We start from the raw sequence: 22,106 nt of genomic DNA, 5'->3' as shown, positions 1-22,106 counted from the left end.
CAGTGTACCTTCCAAATATTTTCCAGTGGAAAGTACCCCTGGCCTGGTGCTTCCATGGTTAGCTGCACCTTCTTCCTTATTGCAGCTTATGATTGTTCTATTGTCCCTACGAACAATGTACCTTTCATTTTATTTTCCAGTGGAAAGTACCCCTGGCCCGGTGCTTCCATGGTTAGCTGAACCTTCTTCCTTATTGTAGCTTATGATTGTTCTATTGTCCCTACGAACAGTGTACCTTCCAAATATTTTCCAGTGGAAAGTACCCCTAGCCTGGTGCTTCCATGGTTAGCTGCACCTTCTTCCTTATTGTAGCTTACGATCATTCTGTTGTCCCTACGAACAGTGTACCTTTCGTTTTATTTTCCAGTGGAAAGTACCCCTGGCCCGGTGCTTCCATGGTTAGCTGCACCTTCTTCCTTATTGTAGCTTATGATCGTTCTATTGTCCCTACGAACAGTGTACCTTTCGTTTTATTTTCCAGTGGAAAGTACTCCTGGCTCGGTGCTTCTAGGATTAAACTGGACCAAACCTGCGGGATCATGCTGCTGCGATAATTTAGTTTAAAACCAGAAACCCAGACACACACACCTGCAAAAGCCGCGGAGGCCTCCTTGACGGGGTCCGGGATGCTCCCCATGTTGCCGACCTCAGACCCGTCGGCGTCGGGCCGCGACAGGGACGACATGGCCTGGATGGTGCTCAGGTCGTGCTCCAGCTTCAGGATGAGCTCCTTCTGCTCGGCGCTGGTGCGCACCGCGGCACCAAACTCAATCTGCAGCTCGGCGTAGCGACCTGTTGGAGCGCACAGATCATGGACAGGTTACGCACCGCGGGGCCGCTCAGTTCTCCCCAGAACGTGCCCGTAGAAAGTGAACCGACTCACCTGAGGGAAGGAGTCCAAAACCGCTCCTGAAACCCTGACAACTAATTTTAACCTACAACTAACCTCTTTCTCTGAGAATACTTTTTTGTTTTTTTGGGGGGGGGGCAGCAACGACAAAAACAACAAAAAAATCACACTTTTAAGTATTTGTATAAAAGAGATTTACTTCAATTATCACACCTAGGGTGCATGTGAATAATAATGATGATGAATCAAATGTCAATCATAACAAATACATTGTGAACATTTCATACAGTGATATTGCTTTTCAATGTCGTAGAAGGGACTGTTTTACAGTGCTGACAACAAACAACATGATACGTTTAGTTAATAGAAAGCTAAAAGAAACGATGATACATGAGGAAAAAACAAAAAAACAAACAGAGGGACAGCCCGAAGGACAGAGAAATAAAAGCATCTCAGGAGTGACAGAAGTGCTGAAGAAACCACTTATATATATTCATTAAAAAAACAAAAAACAAAAAAAAAAAACATTGTAACATCCCTTTACAGTCATGCAGCCTCTTGTACTACAACACACGTCCGCTCGCTCGCTCACGCACTCACAAAATAAGCAGTGGGAGAAGTTTATGAGGATTATTACTTCCACGGTGTTGATGGCGGGTTGGAGAAAAAAAAAAAATCATCTAGAAACACTCTGAACCTGCTAAAGCCTCAACGAGCATCTTAAAGCTTTCCAAAAGAGGGAGGAGGAAGAGGAGGGGGGTTGGGGGGTACGTGGGGGTGTGAAGATCTCCCTCCAGGTCATTTGGTTGTCAGACTACACTGTGGTTCAAGCTATGAGCGGACAGAAGCGACGACACTAGGTAGCAACACGCAGGAAATCTGTCGACCGCCTCTGGACAGACGAGGAGAACTACGTCACTATTTGGCTTCTTTTTTTTTTTTCCTTCTTCAGTTTTTTGTGTGTGTTTTTTTTATTTTATTTTTTTGCTTCGTCTTGTCGACGTCTTGAAATGCTTATGGTTCCAGAGTTAAAAAAAAGTCGCTCGTTTTGAGCGCGAAGTTAACTAAGAGACGATGGCTTTAAGACTTCAAATGAGCAGGGGAGCCAACGTGAGTGAGAGGAGAAACAAACGCACATGGACGGGGGTCGGGGGTCATGGGGGGGGGGGCGGTTTAAGTAGGATGAGTGTATTGTGCTGTGCTGTGTGTAAATAAATGTATTACTGAGTGTGCTATGCGTACAGCACCGCTGATTCAGAAAGTGTTTCTTTACAAAAAAAAAACCACTTCAAAGGATATATTCTAAAAGTATTACAAAAAACATCTGAGGTTTCTCTCTTCTTTTTTTCTTGTTTTTTTTTTTTTTTATTATTATTTTTTTTTGTTTTTGTCTCCTGAATATGGCGACCAGTGCTGCTGCTGCTGCTGTTCGGGCTTCCATCACAACTAACGCGTCGAACGAAGAACTACTACTTCAAAAAAACAGATCATACAGTAAAGCTTTCACAACTTCAGAAAACATGATATGATATACAGCATCTGTTACACCTTTACAATGTTATTCAACAGTGTATAGAATAATCTGATTTAAATTTGTAGAAAAATATCTGTGGATCATGGAAAAGTCCTGAATCGTCCCTTCTCTCTCCTCTCCTGCCTTCAAAACGAGAAGCGCGGCCGTGACAAAAGCGGATCAGTCGGCTCCCTATTTACACCCGTCTCTCTCTTTTTCCCCCCCCCCCGTGTCCCCTCCGAGGAGCCCGCTAGGATTGGCACGCGTCACCATCGATACATGTAGTGCCGTTTATCAATGTCGCAGCAAAACCTGACGTCAAAAAACAGAAAATAAGTACAAAAAAAATGCCCCGCGAATAAATTCAGTGTTCTTACAGTGTACGCTGCTGTTTCTGCATGCTTCCTCCTTCATCGGATGCTCTGGCCTTTGTTTCGCCGCTAGTTTATGTACAACACAAGAAACGCATCAATGGAGGGTGTGGGAGAGGGGGTGAGGTGGCAAACATGAGGACCTGGACTTAAAACACGTAAGTTTGCTTCACTGCACTCTGAGAAACATTTTTTTTAGTACCAAAACGAAGTTTGTGAGAACGAAAACTGGGATTTGTGGCGAGACATCAGCTAAAGCTGTCTAATGACATCACTAGTTCGGTGCCCTGCTTGGCAGATAAAGGCACAAATCTGATGATCTCCAGTGGTTTAGGCGAGCTGATGGAACGGGCGATAGCTTAAGTGCTTTGTGTTTGTTTGTTTTTTTTTGTTGGTTAGTGTGAAAGCCGCCGCGGCTGCTCCGTCCAGCGCCGCTGCGGAGGACGGATGTCTCACATCGGCCGTCCGCAGGAAGAGGCGAAGGATCGGACGGCTTTGACGACCGCGTGTGCATCTCGGTGGATTTAAAGTTTGGCTGGAAACTCGTTTTCGACTTTATTCCGGGTCCGGTTTTTTAGACCACAGCTCCCGGCTGACGGAAAAAACCCAAAATTCAGTGCTTGGTATCTTAAAAAGACAAAAAAGGCAAAAAAGTCCAGGGTGCTCAGGAAGTTCCAATTAAAAATTTGAAGGTGCTCTTTGGGTTCAGGAATCCAGTAGTGAATAGAAAAAAGGAGGTCCAAGGCACTCTTCTTCAAAAATATATATAAAGCCTTTATTTAACTGGCTAATTCATCATAGAACGTTTAAAAACATGAACCTGAAGAAGGCTGCTTGTGCCTCTACGCGTGGGTTGCTTCTCCTTATGTTTTTAAACGTTCTATGATGAATTAGCCAGTTAAATAAAGGCTTTATATAAATTTTTTGAAGAAGAGTGCCTTGGACCTCCTTTTTTTCTATTTACCCTAAATTCAGTTTCTGGATCGTTGTCGGTGCGCCGCGCTCCGTAAAGTCTAAAGTCCAAGCAGCCGTCTACCAGGACGCTTCAGAGCGCGTCATACGGCCCTTATGGTGATGCTAGTATAAATCCTCCATCAGAACTGCCAGAAGTACCGGCCCCCCGGTTTGGTTCACCATGGCACCGCTGTGCTTGCATGGCCGGTAAACCCCGCCGTTATCTCCAGGAAACCAGGAGGTTATGGTCAAGATGAAGGCGAGCGCAACCGGAGCCTCGATCAAGTACCTAAACATCATTTTCCACTAAATTTCTTTACTAAATATTCTTCTTTATTGGTCTAAAAGCAACATTCTACTTTTCCAGGAAAACTGAACTTTAGGTTTTCGTTAGCTTTAAAGATGTGATCATCAAAATGACCAGAAATAAAGCGGCCTTAAATACGTCACACCATGTGAAATTAATCTATATTGGAGGAGTTAGACTTAATGCAATAATCTTCCAATCATATTCTCATTTCTCCAGATGCATCTGTTTTTAGAAAGTCCAATCTCAGCGGACGCATCAGTGCAAAGACCTCGTAAATCTGGAAGGGGGGGGGGGGGGGGGGGGGGGGACAGGTGGCTCCAGCTGTACCGGACGACGGCTCGCTGTGTCACGCAGTCATCTGTAGTTTGGCCAGGATTACAGTTCATGGCGTGGGATCAGCCACCTCCTTATTTTTAGTGTTCGGATGCGGATGGGAGTCTGTGCTTGGTTTACAACCACGGTGAAAAAGGGAAAAAAAAAAAAAAGAAAAAAGGCAAACACCTCCCAGGATCCCTGGGAATCGTACTCCGGCGTAGTGTTTACAGACCCTGTCCGAGGCTCACGTCATCTGAAAAGATCCTCTTAAGTGCTTTGTTTGCTGACTGCAATAGAAGTTCTGCATAATCACAGGCTGGCTGTCTCTGCTCGATACGGCGCAGCACGTCCTGCTCGCTGGTACGCTTCTCTAATCTCAATTTGGCAGATATGACCTCTTTCAAGTGAGCGTGCGTTCTCAAGTTTAGGTAATTTCATTTGACCTTTTTTTTTTTTTTTTCTTCTTTTTGTTTTTTCTGAGTACAAATTCGGACCGGTTCATTTACGCTTCGTGTGATAAACGGATGGGCGAAGTCGGGCTAGAATAAAAGAGTCGCGTGCCCTGCTGAGTGTTAGTTAGTGTTGGGCTTGCCCAAGGAAAAAGAAAATAAAACATTATCATCCCAGAATAAAAAACGAATAGACTAACATATATTCAGTGATCTTGATATGTCCTTTGATTCTCTAGCTAGCAATTTAAGAGCATAACTGTTGCGGTAAGAGCTTTTTATGCTTATGGGAGCATGGACTGTAGCAAACACATTTCCAAAGCTATTGAAATGACACTAAACTTTAGGATTCATGAATATACAAATGAGAACTAGTACAACTTTGTAAATATTACCAATACTGCCGGCAGTCTATACGTCTAATAATAAAAATGTTATTTGCCCTCAGGAACAGTATAATCCCTTAAAAATAGACAACTCATATGATAAGACATTTAAATGAAAACAAAAAATAAAAATAAAAATACAGCACCTATAAATAAGCAGAATAAAAACCAAACTATAAATGCAAAATAGCAATAAAAACCAAGCTACAGTAAATCATAGTATTACACTACTTTGTGAGAAGATTAATGCAACGGTAACGCATCAAACAGCTTAAAGAAGGGTGTCAGTTGTGCACTAGTAGTGTGTGCAAGTAGAGATACGAAATATGACCCCACTCACTGGAAAACGCCCCACGCTCCTCGATCGCTCGCGTGTTCGAGCGTCCATGCAAACGCTCACACACACACACACACAAAGGGGGGGGGGAGAGGCAGTGGGCTGACAGGCACTGAGGGCTTGTGTAGGACAGGGGGGGTAGGAAAGTGATATGCCTTAAAGTTTGTAGTGTTTACAGTAGAATTCAATGCAAAAAAAAAAAAAAAAAGACATACATCCCTGGATACAGGATAGACTGGAAAAAGAGTGGAAACTACTCACAATCAGGAAGAAGGAGGAGAAGAAGGAGGAGGAGGAGTAGGGGGGAGTGAACTCACTTTGACGGAAACCAGCAGAAAGTACACGATAACAGGGCGTCCAGCAGTGAAAACGTGCCGAGACCCCTTCTTTTTTTTTTTTTTTCAGTCAGGAATTATAATATACGCCTTAAAGTTTTACTGTGTGAATTGACCTCAACCCTGACTTACATGCAGGCAAGTATAAATGCACACAAAAAAGACACACACACACACACACACTCTCTCTCTCTTCCTGATTTGGCCTATAAAAACATGTTTGTGAGCAGAGAAAAGTTTTTTTTTTTCGCCAGTGGTGCAGCTGTGACGTCCACCTAACAGAAGAGAAAAGAGTGACGTCACACGGCTACAGTACTACACGGATTCATCGTGTTGCATTGTTCCAGTCTAATCTGCTGACTTTTTTCCCCCCCCCACCCCCACTCTAACGCTAACTTGTCGCTCTCTTCTGTTCTTTTAGTACTAATTAAAAACCTAAAATTCCCTATTTTGTACTCTTTAGAGTCGATAGACTGTGCAATCTCTTATTGGCAACCGAATTGCAGTATCAAAAAGACGGATCATCCGCACGCCCGGCGAAGGAGGGCCAGAAGGAGGCGGAGAAAAAGTCGCCTCCTTCCTTCCATCCTTCCTTCCTTCCTGTTGGGATGAGCGCGCGTGTTTGCGAGGAGCTAAAAAGTTTTCCTTCTGGCCATCACATGGCTGTCAGCAGGACAGGAAACGGGACAGAACGGGTCAAAGTTTGTCTGTCTTATTCCAGTAACCATGGCAGCAGGAGTGACTTAAAAGAAAACCCGCTGCCGCCGAGAAGAGAACACGCGCACACGCACCACGTCTAGGTGTACACACACACACACACACACACACACACAGGCAGAAAACACAACCCCTGACGTACAAACACACACACGCAGTGAGTGAAAAAGGCAAAGGGTTTGTAACAGTCACTCTACAGTGTGAAAAAAATGAGGCGTCTCACTGAGTGAGGGGAGGTCTGTGGACACTTGGGAGGTGAGAAGAAGAGAGGAAAAAAAAAAAAAAAAAAGTCTCCTTTAAGAAAGTGAGAAGAGTTCTTGTAAGAGAGTTTTGTGTCTCTATCTATGGTCTATCAGTGTCTATCACTGTGACAGCTGCTGTGTCAGGCCTTGCCTGTGATACTGAGTCCAGGTTCCAGACCCCGGCTGCGGGTCAGACCCCCAGCGCGGGACTAACCAGTCTGGTGCACCAGTGGCTGGTGATAAGGGGAGGTACAGCAGGGCCAGAGGCCAGCAGGACGGTTAAGTGCTTTTTCTCAGTACAAAAACAAAACTCAGTTAAAAAAAAACAAAAAAAAAAAAAAACAGGAGAGACAATTCTCTTATTTTGTTCTTCTACGTACTCAGTAAAATCTTCTTCTTAAGGGTTTTGCCAACCACTCTTTGTTTTCTTTCCTTTATGTTTTTTTTTTTTTTTTTTTTTTTTTTGGAAAGCTTCTAAGCGATAAAAATGGCTGCTGAGCTTGACTTTGGCTGTGTCCACTCTCCGACTGAAACCGAGCAGGAGGAGGGGGGGTCCAAGGTTAGAGGTTGTGAGGTTATGAGACGATAAGGATGAGGGCGGGGGGGGCGGGGGGAGCTAGAACTCCCACTCTGAGGGGTCCTCTTTACTGGCAGCCTTCTCCAGCCTGTGGATGATGTTATTCAGATTGGCCGCCTTCTTCTTGCGCAGATTGTTGTCCCTGGGGTTTCTGGCGGCTCCAGAGGCCGGCATGTTTGTACTCGAGGCGGAGCTGGCGGAGGACGCCTCCGCGAGGCCGAAGATGCCCAGTCCGCTTTGTCCACAGCCGGAGGCCGGCCCAGCTGAGCCTGAGGTGCTGCAGTCTAACTGCGCGGGGGAATTATTAGAGCCCCCCGCCTCGGACTCTACCTCCATGCCTTGGTCTTTGCACGCTCCTCTGTGGTCCTCCAGACCCAGGCCCAGTCCCTGGCGGGGCTCCACTGTGCCCTCAGACTCGGTGCCGTCACAGCTGTCCCCTTCTCCTGATTTGGACCCACGAAGAGACGGAGATCCCCCGTCGCTGCCGGGCCCCACCCCTCCGGCTGCCTGGATCTCCTCGATGAAAAGCTCCCGTCGGATGCGTGACCTGGAGTAAAAAAAAAACAAAAAAAAAAAAAAAACACGAGTTCAATCCACAGTCATTCTCTACTGCCACGGTTTTAAAGTATTTAATAAAGAGCAAAACGTTATTCACGCTGTTAGAATATTCAACTAATTCACGGGTGGACAAGTTAGAAAGAAAACAAAACTATTTCTAGAATAATTTTTCATCATTTGTTGGAACTTTCCTTTCATTATGGAAATGATGATAAAAGAGACCCGGAATCCACACACATTCAAAGTTATACAAACTGGGTCTAAAATATAAATACGCCTGTAATAATAGTTGGTTTAGGGCTCCTTTTAAAGAATTTCACCTAAACCGAACCTTGTGAAGCCTTCAAGGAGCTGGCAGCCTGATTATCGCTGGACCTTCTATAAAATAGGCTGGTATTGCTGAGACTGAAGCGGTTTTAAACATTTCCAAGTTTTCAATCAGGTTCAGATCAGGATTACTGAGGTGAAGCGACCCAATATTGGCCTGCTTTGTCTGGTTCAAACCCAGTTTTGATCATCTGACCCAAACAGTCACGCTAAGATGAAAGGAAGCGTTCAGGAAAACCCAGAAACTGCTGGAACAACAGCATCACCGTCCACTGAGAGGCAAGTTATATTTCTCCATAGACGGACAGACTGCATCTGTAAAAATCATCACTTTCAGGTCTTTACTGGACTTTGGAGCCGCTCAAACGTTTGGGTTTCCAAAAAGCCTTCTAAAGAGATGTCTAATGGCCAGACAGCAACCACTGAGCTATTTGGCGCCAACAATAATCAGTATGTCTGGTGGAGTCGAGGTAGCTGTACCCATATCAAGCATAATGGCAGCATGCGTGGGGGGGAGAAGGGGGGGTGTTGCCATCAGTAAGTGGAGAGAATAATAACGTAGTTTCCTAAACAGTTTCTTAAACCACCTCAGCTGCGACACAGAATCTAGGACACCGTTGGGTCGTCAATTACCCAGCAGAATGACATCGTGCTCTGTGGATCGCTCTGGGTTCGACTCATAGACATAATATAAGAGTAGACGCGTCATTGGGCGGGTTCTGCCTATGCTGCGATGCGTCAAGAGCGTCCGCCATCTTAAATGTGGCAAATCGGCAGTTACTCAGTCACTTAAACAGCATCAGAGGGACTTTAATCTCTGAATATACTTTGTATTCGTAGTATTTTAGTAATATTACAAGTTTATTTTCGTATCCCGTTTGTCTTCATTCTCCTGAATTTATTCTCCTAAAAAATAAAAATATTTAAAATAAAATATTTCTGCAAACTGTGACTATTCTGGAAATGTTCCCTCTTAATTCTCATAATATGACGTTTTTCTCATAACATTATCACTTTTGTGTTTGTTTTTTTTTTGTTTTTTTTACTTTATTGACCTAGGACTTTTTTTTCAGTAACGGAACTGAACTTTTTTCTGCCACATACAACATGGCGGTGACGTTGACATGCGAACCTGCGCCCAACGACGCGTCTACGTATATATGTCTGTGGGTTCAACACTATGGGAAGTTAATTATGTTGTTTATGTTTAAAAACCGGGTCCGTACCAGCAAACCATTCAGTTTACATGAGCTCTCCCATCTCTGCTGTGATTGGTCAAATATCCAGCCAGGATCATGGAGGAAGCTTCTTGGTGGCTACAAAACGCGGGACAAAACTGCCGTTTGCTTAAAGGAGCACTAAGCGCAATTTCATTATTTTACATAGAACCAAAATAGTTTTGTGAAGAATTAAAAGTATCTTTTTTAGATGGACTACTGTATGACGTAACACATCATCTCTGTTCTCCAGTCTCTTGTTTGCAAAGCCGGGCAGCTACACACGTCCATGTGAAGAGCTGCCACTCAGGGCTTAGCCACTCCCTGCCCGTAAAATGCCAACGCCGCGTTCACTCAGACCATCAGGACCCATTACTGCCATAACAAAACAACGGTCTTTGGCAAAGAAGAGACAAAATGAGGATTAGCATTGGCCTCCTGTTTCCAAGGTGGAGAGCATTTGGAGAGCAGAAGCAGCTCCAGTTTGACTCGGAGCTAGCTTTCCTCCTCCAGACAGTAACAGCAGGAGGTCAAATGTTGGTTTTTCTTGGTGTTACAGTCTAGTTAGACTTGTGTCGCCATGTTGATTTGATTTAATGCAATGCTACAGTGGTGGCATGTGGGTTAATTGTTGGAGTTTGACCAGCAATAGGCCAGGCGTTACTCTTCTGTGAGGCGGGTAGCCGGTAGCCCAGCTAGCACAGCTAGCAATGTTTAACAAAACAAAAACAGAAAATGTAAACTTGAAACTACTAACTGGTCTGGTGCTTGGATTTTGGAGGTAGAGAGAGGAGTAGCTTGTCAAACATCTTGCTCTGGTCTACAGACAGAGAGCAACAGCCACCTAGTGGTGAAATGTCGCTGATTGCTCCTTTAAGGAAGGTTTAACCTAACATTAATGTATAATTCCAGCTCTGCTATAACACCTTGTGGTTAGGATGGGTATTTACCCTTCTTGCAACACTAATTGCTGAAATAGGCCACCGGAGGACTAGTTAAGGCCCTCAGCTTTTTCTTTTTAAACCCTGGATGCCAACTAATCTGTCGGCTCTCCTCCACCTTTTGCTTTGCAGGCACATTTGCAACAAACCTCCACATCCATTCTCCACTCCTGCTCACCACTGGTTTTACTGACTTTCTCACTTCATATTGACAGTTTAGGTTTTATAATCTCAGCATGATTTCAATAAATCTGTTTACAAGTTATAATACATGGTGTAGGGCTGGGCAATATATTGAGATTTTAAAATAGTTTTTATCGAGTTGTCCATGTTGCGTTATAATTACACTTTTATGCATCCCAGTAGGTTATTTTTCAGCCTGTTCTCATGTTTATCTACATCTGTTTGTTAAAAATGTACCCGTGAGAAATTTAGGATATAGCTTTGATTCAGAGATGCCCTTTTATGTTTACTTTATGAAAAGAAAAACGCATTGAGGTAAATATCCTATATTGGCATTCAACCTAAAATAGAGATATTATTATTGGTCCGTATCGCCCAACATGGCGCGTCTCCCTTTTTGTTACGGCCTTTGAATCGGGTCGTGCCAAAGCACCGAGTGGATCGGTGAGATTCCTGAATACCTTTAAACTTGTGCGCCCAATTCTTGTTTAGAAAATTGATTGAATTGTTTGTTCTGCCTCGACAAAGAAAGGTTAAATAACTATTAAAATCAATAAGTGATGGTGGAGCCCAACGGCCCTGTAAAATCTAAGTCAAGCCTTGAATGACAGCAGCTACTAGTAACTAGTTTTTCTCCTCTGAGCACGAACCTGTAATTATGGAACCAGTTGATGACCGTACTGGTCTTCAGGTTGAGCTGGGAGGCCAGCTCCTCGATGGTTTTGGGGGAAGGATAGGGCTTCTGCTGATAAGCCTTTTTTAGGGCCTCCTTCTCCTCGGGGCCAAGGACCACCCTGGGCTTCTTCAGCTGCTGCTGGCCCCCCGGGCTCTGGGAGCCCTGCATGTAATCCGTCCCCGTCAGGACTCCGTCCACACAATGGCTGTCGCTCAGAGAGCTCAGTCGCCTCTTCATGTAAGCTGGACAACAGAAAAGAAACAACAACAAAAAAAAAACATTGAGAAATGAGTACAGTCAAAGAAAATGTATTCAACTGAGAGCTTTGGATCAAAACTAAGCAAGGTGCAGCTTTAATTAGGAAAAAAAGAAAGGCAAATGTAGAAAGTGCTTTAAAAATATATAAGCAAAGGAGTAGAAATACAAAAACAGTGACAGAAATAATGATAATTTATATTTTTTACTGCATTATCAAATAAGCAGCTGCTTAAATACACAGTAGGAGAGAGTCTCAGGTCCTAAACTCTGCTGAAGAGATACTTTTAACCAAATGATACCCACATGGAAAACCTTTTAAAACTGCATTTCTTTTGGAGATGCGTTAGAAATCTGGCTAAAGATGCCTTAAAAAAACGGGTGATACTAACAGTAGAGCTGCACAACCTACAGTAATCCCCAAAATAAATAGAACATTTGCAAAGGACCGCTTTGGACAAATTTAGGAGGTGTTTGCGTTTAGAGGCGACATGCGTAAACGCTCTGCGTGCGCATAAAGGGTAAACCGTCGACACCTGCTGACAGGTGTCAGAGGCGACGGCAGCATCATGAATGTGAGGAAAATCCCAGCCAGGATCAGAGCAACGTGAAACAACACTGCAGTCGCATGTTTCTTTCTGACTAGCTGTTAAACATTTCACCAAAAGACCTGATAACCAACAACTCCAGCTCACTCATCTGCCACTAGAGGGCGCTCTTGCCCTTCTCTGCGTCTTTTCCTCCCCCCTACAACGCATCTCTTCCCCTTTTTTGACTGCAAACACGCAGCTCTGTTTACTCCAGGCACCAGCAGCTGAAAATGAACAGCTCGTGGCAGCTTCGCATGAGGTTGACATTTTCCCAACCCCGATACACGCTGCCAGATATATTAGTGTTTCAGGGGGGAATAAAACCCCTCAGAGCAAGGTTAGAGCTCTCTGAAAAAGTTATGCGCCTGCCTCACGGGGCCGGCAGCGACCGGAGCGAGAGGTCAAATACGGTTAGTCCAGATTAGGTCCATGTCTTTCCTCTGGGCTCCGCTGGTGGCCCGGACCACTAGCCGCCGCTGTTCGGAGGAATTATTTTTGGTCGATACTCTTAAAAAAAAATGAGCCGGAACACGGCTGATCCGAAACCTACAAACGACCCGGCTGTGAGGTTAGTCCAGCATCGCGCCCTTGATTGTGGCCTCAGAGGGATAAACAGATCCTGGACAGATGCTCACAGAAGCTGGTTCAAACGTTTGTTTCCAGGTGCTCAGAATGGATCGCTGCACTGCAAAAAGGAAACTAAAAGTAAGTGAAATTTTCTTGAAATCCATGTATTTTTCCTTGATTTGAGCAGCTAAATAAGACTATTTGCTAAAGGAATAAGATTGTTGCACTTAAAATAGGAACACTTCATCTCCATCGTCTTATTTCAAGTGCAGGAAATCTAATTATCTTATTGTAGAGATGAATTGTTCCTATTTTAAGTGCAACAATCTTATTCCATTGGCAAATAGTCTTATTTAGCTGCTCAAATCAAGGAAAAATACAATGATTTCAAGAAAATTTCACTTACTTTTAGTTTCCTTTTTGCAGTGTGGGGGTGGACTCTCAGCGAATCCTAGGAAAACGAAGCACGACGGAGGAAGCTACGGACAACCGGATGATATATATATATATATATATATATATATATAAAAAAAACAAAAAGACCACAAGCCTATAGACACTGATGATTATTATGATGATGACGATGATGAAGAGGAGTGCTGATGAGTGTGAGTAAGCAGCCCGGCGGCGGTCCCCGAGCTGTCACATCCAATACAGTACGTGATGTCTGCGCTCCTGATTGGTACAGACATCACACCAAGATGACTGTGATCTGCACAACATGCTCTGCTGTCCTGCACAAAGGATGCCGTGTGTGTGTGTGTGTGTGTGTGTGTGTGTGTGTGTGTGTGTGTGTGTGTGTAGACGTGCACATGGCAGCGCGCGCTGCTCCTAACCTATTTATAAAAATCTAAGCATTCGGAAGCCGAGAACACAACCCTTATTTTTTGTTTATTTTTTTTGGTGTACTCGTTTTCAGAAAGAACATACATTTTTCCGCCATCTCATGGAGCTTTTGTCGCACACCTTTCTTCTCCAGGCGCTTCATGTCCATAAGCTTTTCCACGCTGTGCGGGTCCTGGAGCCACAGCTGCATGCGGACAAAGGGTTCCCTGCCCTTCAGGCTCAGCTTGTGCCAGGGCTTAGGCCTGGCCAGCAGGTCCGACACAGAACCCTGAGTCAGACCCAGGATGGTCTCCCCAAACAGTCGCTGACCTTGTGGAGGAAAATAAGAAAAGAAAAAGTTCAGTGCATATTAAAGCTACGATGTTCAGTGTTTCATCAGGATTTTATGTGATGGAGCAACACAAAGACCTGCGATAATCTTGATGAGGTAGGAAAATATGGCATGAAATTATATTTTAAATCAAAATGTGAGAAGTGTGGCACCTATTTATATTCAGCATCATTTCCTTTGATACCACAAAATAAAATCCAGACGTCGCCTAACTGGGAGTCTAATCCAGCCGTTCTGTTCGAGCTTCAGAGGTTTGTTGGAGAACAATAGTGGGGGAAAAAGCCAAAGGAAGACAACAGACGAGTCAGGGAGAATAATGATATTCCACCGGTCAACCAATCAGCTAAAAGTGGAAGAAAATATGAGACAACTGCATACGTGGCGGCCCACCTAAACTGACAGGCCGGTCAATGATTGCATTAATCAGAGAAGCGGTCAAGCGGCAGAGATCAACAACTCAGGCGGGAGAAGATGATGAAATGACGAATGTTAGCTCTTATGGAAAACTGGCGAGAAGAAAGACAAATTGTTGAAAGAAATACAGAAGAAGTCTTCCTTAGGGGTTTGGTCAGAAGACACCAAGACAAACTTTTTACCCTAAATGCTTTAAAGAAATTAACACCGGACATCGCTGTGAACCCACCATTACTAATGTCAGACACGATGGTGGCAGCTTCATGCTGGGGGGGGGGGGGTTGGCATTTAGCAGGATCTGCTCAGTGTGGGTGAAGCCAGGCACCATGAGCAACAAAACAATTAATCCAGGGTTCCTACAGCATAAGGCAAGTTAAATTCAAGACTTTTTAAGACTTTTTAATGCCACTTGAAATAAAAAGTTAAGACCAACTTCACGATAAACAACATAAACCTGGTTGCGACAACTTCACCCAAATGTTTATTTTAACATAAACCATTACTTTCTGGCCCAGTGGACATGTTTATAATTTAGAAAAACATTCCATATAGGAAGAAATTACAGATACACTCCTGATCAAAATCTTAAGACCAGTCAAAAATTTGCAAGAATTTGCATTTTGCAACACTGAATCTTAAGAAGGTTCTAAGTAGAGCTTCACAATGTTAAAAGGACAAATCAGTGCAAGAGACAAGAACATTTGAGCAGGGAATTGTCTGAAAACTGCATTTACACTCACATGATTTTTTTTCAGCTGATCAAAAGTTTAAGACCATAGTCTTTAAAAGCCAAAAGCTGTGCAAACATCTGGATGTCATTTTCTGTGAAGTCTTTACACTGTCAAGACCTCCTGATGGCAAAAGCAAAAAAGCTCACTGACTTTGAACGTGGTAGGATTGTTGAGCTGCATAAGCAAGGCCTCTCACAACGTGCCATCGCTGCTGAGGTTGGACGCAGTAAGACAGTCATTTTGCATTTTTTAAATGATCCTGAGGGTTATGGAACAAAAAAGTCAAGTGGTAGACCCCAAAAAATTTCACCAGCTCTGAGCCGCAGGATCCGATTGGCTGTCCGTCAAGACACGGGACGATCCTCTACCCAAATTAAGGCCATTACTGGTGCTGACTGCAGCCCAATAACCATCAGACGGCATCTGCGAGAGAAGGGCTTCAGAAACAAAAAACGTCTTCAAAGGCCACGTCTTCTTCAACGCCACAGAATTGCCCGTTTGGACTTTGCAAGGATGCACCAAACATGGGACATTGAAAGGTGGAAGAAAGTTGTCTTCTCTGATGAGAAAAAATTTAACCTTGATGGTCCTGATGGCTTCCAACGTTACTGGCATGACAGGGAGATCCCACCTGAGATGTTTTCTACACGGCACAGTGGTGGGGGCGCCATCATGATTTGGGGTGCGTTTTCCTTCAATGGAACAATGGAGCTTCAGGTTGTGCAGGGGCGTCAAACAGCAGCTGGCTATGTGGAGATGTTGCAGCGGGCATCCCTCATGACTGAGGGCCCTCGTCTGTGTGGTAATGATTGGGTTTTTCAACAGGACAATGCTGCAGTTCACAATGCCCGCCTGACAAAGGAGTTCTTCCAAGAGAATAACATCACTCTTTTGGACCATCCTGCATGTTCCCCGGATCTAAACCCAATTGAGAACATTTGGGGATGGATGGCAAGGGAAGTTTACAAAAATGGACATCAGTTCCAGACAATGGATGCCCTTCGTGAAGCCATCTTCAACACTTGGAGCAACGTTCCCACTAGCCTCCTGGAAACACTGGCATCGAGCATGCCTAAACAGTTGTTTGAAGTCATCAACAAGAATGGTGGAGCTACTCATTACTGAGTCCTTTTTTTTACATTTTGATTTCTGTTTTGGGGGGTTTTCGGGTTTTTTTGAGCTATGGTCTTAAACTTTTGATCAGCTGAAAAAATCATGTTTGAGTATAAATGCAGTTTTCAGACAATTCCCTGCTCAAATGTTCTTGTCTCTTGCACTGATTTGTCCTTTTAACATTGTGAAGCTCTACTTAGAACCTTCTTAAGATCCAATAGTGCAAAATGCAAATTCTTGAAATTTTTTGACTGGTCTTAAGATTTTGATCAGGAGTGTATATTTTTAACAACTACTGAACTAAATTCACAAACTTTGTTTTATTACCTACTAAAATAAACTATAAATCAGTGTCAACTCTTTTTCGCATCTATGGTCCGGCCGCAACAGTTTTTATTGGTTCCGCTATCGGGATGGAACCAATAATGGTTACATTGAGCCGTTCGGTAAATTTAAAAAAATATAATTGTGTCAATTATTTTACTGTTTGGTAAGGATTACAAAAATAAAATCCTATTTATGACCTGGTAACAATTTTAAGACCTAAGAAAGACTGATTTGAGACATTTTAATGCTAATTAAGGCCTTAGTTTTATATTACACAATTCAATGCCTTTTAAGACTTTTTAAGGATCCGCGGGAACCCTGTAATCGCAGGACAAATTTAAATGAGCGAGATCATTTCCGTTTGCAGGACTGGTAGAAAGAGAGGGACACCAAAGAAAACAAAGACACTGGATGACAGGTTTCAGGTTGGACAAGCTGGTGTGCCGCACTTGATCCAAAGCCGAGGCAATAAAACACGGCAACACAAGAAACTTGCAGCTGCACCTAAAACAAAGTCACCAAATTCACCCAATATACAGAATGTCTGGGATAACATACCAGTCACAAACAGCACAAAAGATTACACCGTTATCATTATAGTAGTTGAAAATGGACTCCAAACGGCTATATTGTAGTTTACGGCAATAATTTCAGGGACAATTTATCATCCAGCCCAACTCACCATGACAGGCCTAACATAAAAACGGGTGAAAAATGGAAAGAAAACTGTGAAAGACCTGAGACTGTCCACACTGGAGTTGAGATTCCCCTTCCAGCAGGACGACGACCCTAAACATGCAGCCAGAGGGACGACTGCACTAAGGGTGTGCAAAATAATCGTCATGACGATGCATCGCGATTCTAATATTCGCGATCCAATGCATCGATTCTTGACGCAAAGAATCGATTATTAATTTAAAAAACAAACAAATAAAATTGCATGAATGGTTGGCGAACATCAGCCAAAAACAAGGCATGAGGCAGGATACATAGCTGCATTCAATAAATGTATGAATTCAGTTGCTTTCAGTTATGTATCAATTGAAGACACTATCCAGATCATACACAGCCAGTCAGTCACTGTTAATGGCTGTATTTTTTTCTAACAGTGTTCAGTGAAAATATCACAATGCATTGTGATGCATCGTAATAATTCAAGTATCGTGATGCATCGTGATAGAACCGCATCGTGGCATGTGAATCGTGATTCGAATTGAATCGTGACTTCTTTGGCAACACCCACCCCTAGACTGCACGCTTTAGATCGACGCATATTCACGTGTTAGAACGGCCTAGTCAAAGTCCAGACCTGAATACAATTAGGAATCAGTGGAACCAACGCAGTTCAGCCAGTCTGAACAAAATCGGCTCGTTCTGCAAAGCAGAATGGGGAAAACAATTCAGTCTCTGTGCAAAGCTAAGAGGAAAAACTCTTGTAGTTGCAACTGTGATGAAGGTCGAGACAACAAAGTGTTGACTTGGGACTGAACACAAAAACACTTCTCACATTTTGATTTGAAAGCTTCCCATCGTGTGACGGCCGTGAAACTTTGAGCTTTAACGCGGCGACGCGAGAAAACAGTCCAGCAGCTTTTGAGCGGTTTAGCGAGTTCTTCTTACCGAGGTTATTATCGGTCAGCACCTCCTTAACCTTCTTGGTGATGGCATACGTGTCGAGCTCAGGAGACATGGCGACCATCTCCTGGATGCTGAGACCCGAGTGACCCGGCAGGGGCAGCGGGGTGCCGGGCTGGGACTCGCCGCCCGAGGGGTCTTCGGACGGCGGCTTGTGGCCGGAGGACTGGGAGGCGAGGGGATCCCCGGCGAGGCCGTTGACGGACTCCTCGGCGGAGCTGAGCGGGGACTCGGGAGCCGGGCTGCAGCTCGCCGACGTCTTGGGAGTGCCCTCTGCTTGAGCGGAACAGACAGGGCGACAAAGATCGTACAGTTTAGGTGACATGTCGCATTACGTGGGGGCAAAACAAGAGCTTCGTCTCCTCCCCCCCTGCAGAGATCAGGAGGGACCGCGGTCAAATCACATCAACTGATTTAACGCCCGTTAAAAAAGCAAAAAAGGTGCTTAAGTTTTCGGTTTGAAGCCTTTTTTTTTTTTTTTTGGCTTCCTCCTCTCATTCCTTCATCTCCCTGTCTGTGCCTGTGTAGTACTGCTGTGCCGCTCAGCAGGCTGGAAGAGAGCAGTCATGAGGAGCTGTCAGTGTACATTAGCTGCTGTTTACACCCCCAGAGAGGAAAGGAGGCGCGCACACACACACACACACACACACACACACACACACACACACACACAGAGCTGCCATCTGGCGCTGCAACACTAACTTGTCTATGACATGACAAACCAGCAGCTTGCTGGCTGACACTGCCACAGAACTGGGGATGGAGGGGGTGGTGGTGGTGGTGGGAGAAGGAAGGGGGGCTGGGTAGGAGGGAAGCCAGGAGGAGGAGGAGGAGGGTAGCGGGTTGGGTGAGTGACAGGCTGACAGTAACAACTAGCCACCAGCTCTGATCAGCGTGGCGGCGAGACGCTGGATGAGGAAGATGAGCGCGGATGCGAAGGGCTCACCTTGGTTCTGGGTTTGCTGCATGTGGGCGTTTTGCCCCTGGTCGCCGTTGAGCCACGTTTGCATACGGAGGTAGGACGGCTCTCTGCTCCTCTGGTTCAACTTGTTCCAGGGCTTGTGCCGACTCAAGCCGTCGCTCAGTATCGCCTGGAACAGACAGAACAAGACTGTGAATAAAGAGGGGGGGGATCAGGCTCTGAACGCGGAACCTGGGGGGAGAAAAAAAAACCTTAACCCAAGGAGGAGGGATGGCTGGAAACCTCTGAAAGGGCAGATCGATAGAGGAATGGATGGATGGATGGATGATGGTTGGGTCAAAAGCTTCATAGATGAACAGATGGATGAGTTATAGACACACTGCAAAAACGGAACTTAAAATAAGCAAAATGTTATTAGAATTAATGCATTTGTCCTTGATTTGAGCAGGTAAATAAGGTAATTTGCCAATGGAATAAGATTTTTGCATTTAAAATAGGAGCAACTCATCTCCATCACCTTATTTCAAGTGCAGGATGTCTAATTATCTTATATTAGGGGTCAAAATACTTATTCCATTGGCAAATAATCTTATTTACCTGCTCAAATCAAGGACAAATACACTAACTTTAAGAACATTTTACTTATTTTTATATCTGTTTTTGCAGTGCAGGTGGACGTAGATGCACTGCGAAAAGGGAACTAAAAGTAAGTAAAATGCTCTTAAAATTAGTATATATTTCCTTGATTTCAGCAGCTAAATAAGACTATTTGCCAATGGAATGAGAATTTCTACCCCTAAAATAAGATAATCAGACATCCTGCACTTGGAATAAGGTGATGGAGATGAATTGTTCTTATTTCAAGTGCAAAAATCTTATTCCATTGGCAAATAATCTGATTTACCAGCTCAAATCAATGAAAAATACGCTAATTTCGAGAGGATTTTACCCACTTTGAGTTCCCTTTTTGCAGTGTGGATAGAGGGATGAAAGAAGGATAAACAGACGGAAATGGAGAAATGGATAAAAAGACAGATAGATAGATGCGCTGATGGATAGAGCCTAAAACGGATGGATAAACAAATTGATGGACAGAGGGACACATCAATTGATGGGCAGATATATGGATAAAAGGATGGACGGTGAGACGGATAGGGGGATGAATCCTAATGACAAGATAAAAGATGAGGGGATGAAAGACAAATGGACAAATAGAGACTCCATAGGAAGACGAGTCAAAAAACATCTGTATGTCTTTTAGCCCAAACTTCCCAGATGTTTTCTAAACCCACTTCAGACCAGAAGGAGCGATGACAAAATGAACCGGCTTCCTCTGCCTTGCTCTCCCTCACCTCTTTGGAGTCCTCCTGGTTGTGGTTCTCCTCCCCCGCCGGGCCGGACACGCTCCTCCGGTGGTCCGAGTGCATGTTGCTCCACCACTGCTCCCGCCAGTAGCCCCCCGCCGCGGCGCTCCCGGGCCGGGAGGAGCCCTCGGCGGCGCGGCCCAGGCGGAACGCGCCGTCGGCCGACATGTCGATACCTGAGGAAGCTCGGCCCTCTCTCTTCCCGCCGGAGCTGAAGTCCAGGATGGGAGACGGGGACGGCGGCGAGGACAAGTGGGAGCTGGGCGGCTTCTTGAGGGAGAGCGCCAGGGGGTTGTAGGGCGGGAGCGGGGCGGTGAGGGAAGAGCCCAGGATGTCCCTCTGAGACAGAGAGGAGGAGGAGGAGGACGAAGCTTTGAGGATGGGCTCCAGCGCAGCCTGCTGAGCCTCCATCTCCCTGCGCGCCTGCTCCAAGATGGAGCGGATGGCTTCGTCTGAGCCGCCGCCCCCGCCGCCTCCTATACCGCCGCCGCCCCCTCCTTTTAGTCCAGTGTAAGACGGCTGAGCGTGGGACAGGTCTATTAAAAAGCAGAGGAAACGGGGTCATCAGGAGAGACGCGGCCGACAGCGTCCGTCTTTAACGCTCCGGCTGCCTCGCAGGCGGGGGGGAAATTGAACCCCCAACTCACCGGCTTTCTGCACCTGCAGCTCTCTCTTGGCCTGTTCCAGGATGGACTTGATGGCTTCATCCGAGCCTGCCTCCGGGGTGCGGACGCGAGCCGTGATGTTACCTGGGAGGGGGGGGGGGACGGACGAGGGAGCAGGAAGAGACAAGCAGCTGTGTTAAGAATAAAATAGGAGGGACGGCCGGCGGAGCATAATGAACAGGATGAAGCCGACGGGGACGTGAAATGTTCTCCACAGATGCTTCTCTGTAGCTGAGAATATCATCAAAAAGTTGACTTCTCTCAGCGGCTCGGTTCCAAACGCCAAGCTTATATTATACAGATTTACAAAAATCAGAATGACGCGTCGCCAACACGGTTAATTTTTGAGACCGTGGTCTATGACGAACAAAAACCCAAGTTTCAGTTTCTTAGGAAAGCAGAAATATTACATGGAGCCAATTAAATTTTTTTTTCCTAATACAGGAATGTCCATGTGCTACAGAGCACGTGAGATCCACACTGTCACTGCAAAAAGGGAAATAGAAGTAGAATTTTCTTGAAATTAGTATATTTTTCCTTGATTTGAGCAGCTAAATGAGACCATTTGCCAATAGAATGAGTATTTTTACCCATAAAATAAGATAATTAGACATCCTGCACTTGAAATAAGATGATGGAGATGAGTTGTCCTTATTTTAAGTGCAAAAATCTTATTCCATTGGCAAATAGTCTTATTTACCTGCTGAAATCAAGGAAAAATGCACAAATTTCAAGAAAATTCTACTTTGAGTTCCCTTTTTTGCAGTGAGGGCTCCTTTTGTATAATTTACATGCAGTCCAGTCCGGCAGAGCGGTACCACGGTCATGACAGGAGGGGATGGCGCTGGATGTGTGAGCAGCGGAGGGAAACGTGAGGCGGTCTAAGACTTCACGGCAGACGGTTGTGCTGGCTCGATGAAGACACAGCGAACGGAAACGAAATCCAGAATTTCTATTAATTCGTCCAGATCTTTTTCTGCTTGGTTCACTTTAGGGTTGTTCCTGAGTTCAGGCGCGGCGTGACCCCAGGAACAGAGCAGCTGTAGAGCTGTATACTTTATCCCCTCCCGTACTTTTTCCTGCCAGCG

The 22,106-nt window shown here is 44.9% G+C and overlaps 1 protein-coding gene across 1 annotated transcript in view; it reads right to left on the bottom strand.

Annotated features, from left to right (window-relative positions):
- Positions 1-1,027: 1,027 nt before the first annotated feature.
- The window catches only part of cux1a (cut-like homeobox 1a), a gene marked incomplete in the record, with an annotated part of 82,915 nt that continues 61,836 nt past the window's right edge, over positions 1,028-22,106 (bottom strand). Inside the window, 7 exon segments of the mRNA XM_036149824.1 lie at positions 1,028-7,903; positions 11,233-11,500; positions 13,637-13,825; positions 18,053-18,340; positions 19,014-19,158; positions 20,342-20,889; positions 21,001-21,102. Coding sequence (XP_036005717.1) covers positions 7,396-7,903; positions 11,233-11,500; positions 13,637-13,825; positions 18,053-18,340; positions 19,014-19,158; positions 20,342-20,889; positions 21,001-21,102 — 2,048 coding nt within the window.

Source organism: Fundulus heteroclitus, chromosome 18, assembly GCF_011125445.2.
Source record: "Fundulus heteroclitus isolate FHET01 chromosome 18, MU-UCD_Fhet_4.1, whole genome shotgun sequence".
Taxonomy (NCBI): domain Eukaryota; kingdom Metazoa; phylum Chordata; class Actinopteri; order Cyprinodontiformes; family Fundulidae; genus Fundulus; species Fundulus heteroclitus.
The sequence above is the reverse complement of the archived record's forward strand: the minus strand, read 5'-3'. Positions and strand labels throughout refer to the sequence as shown.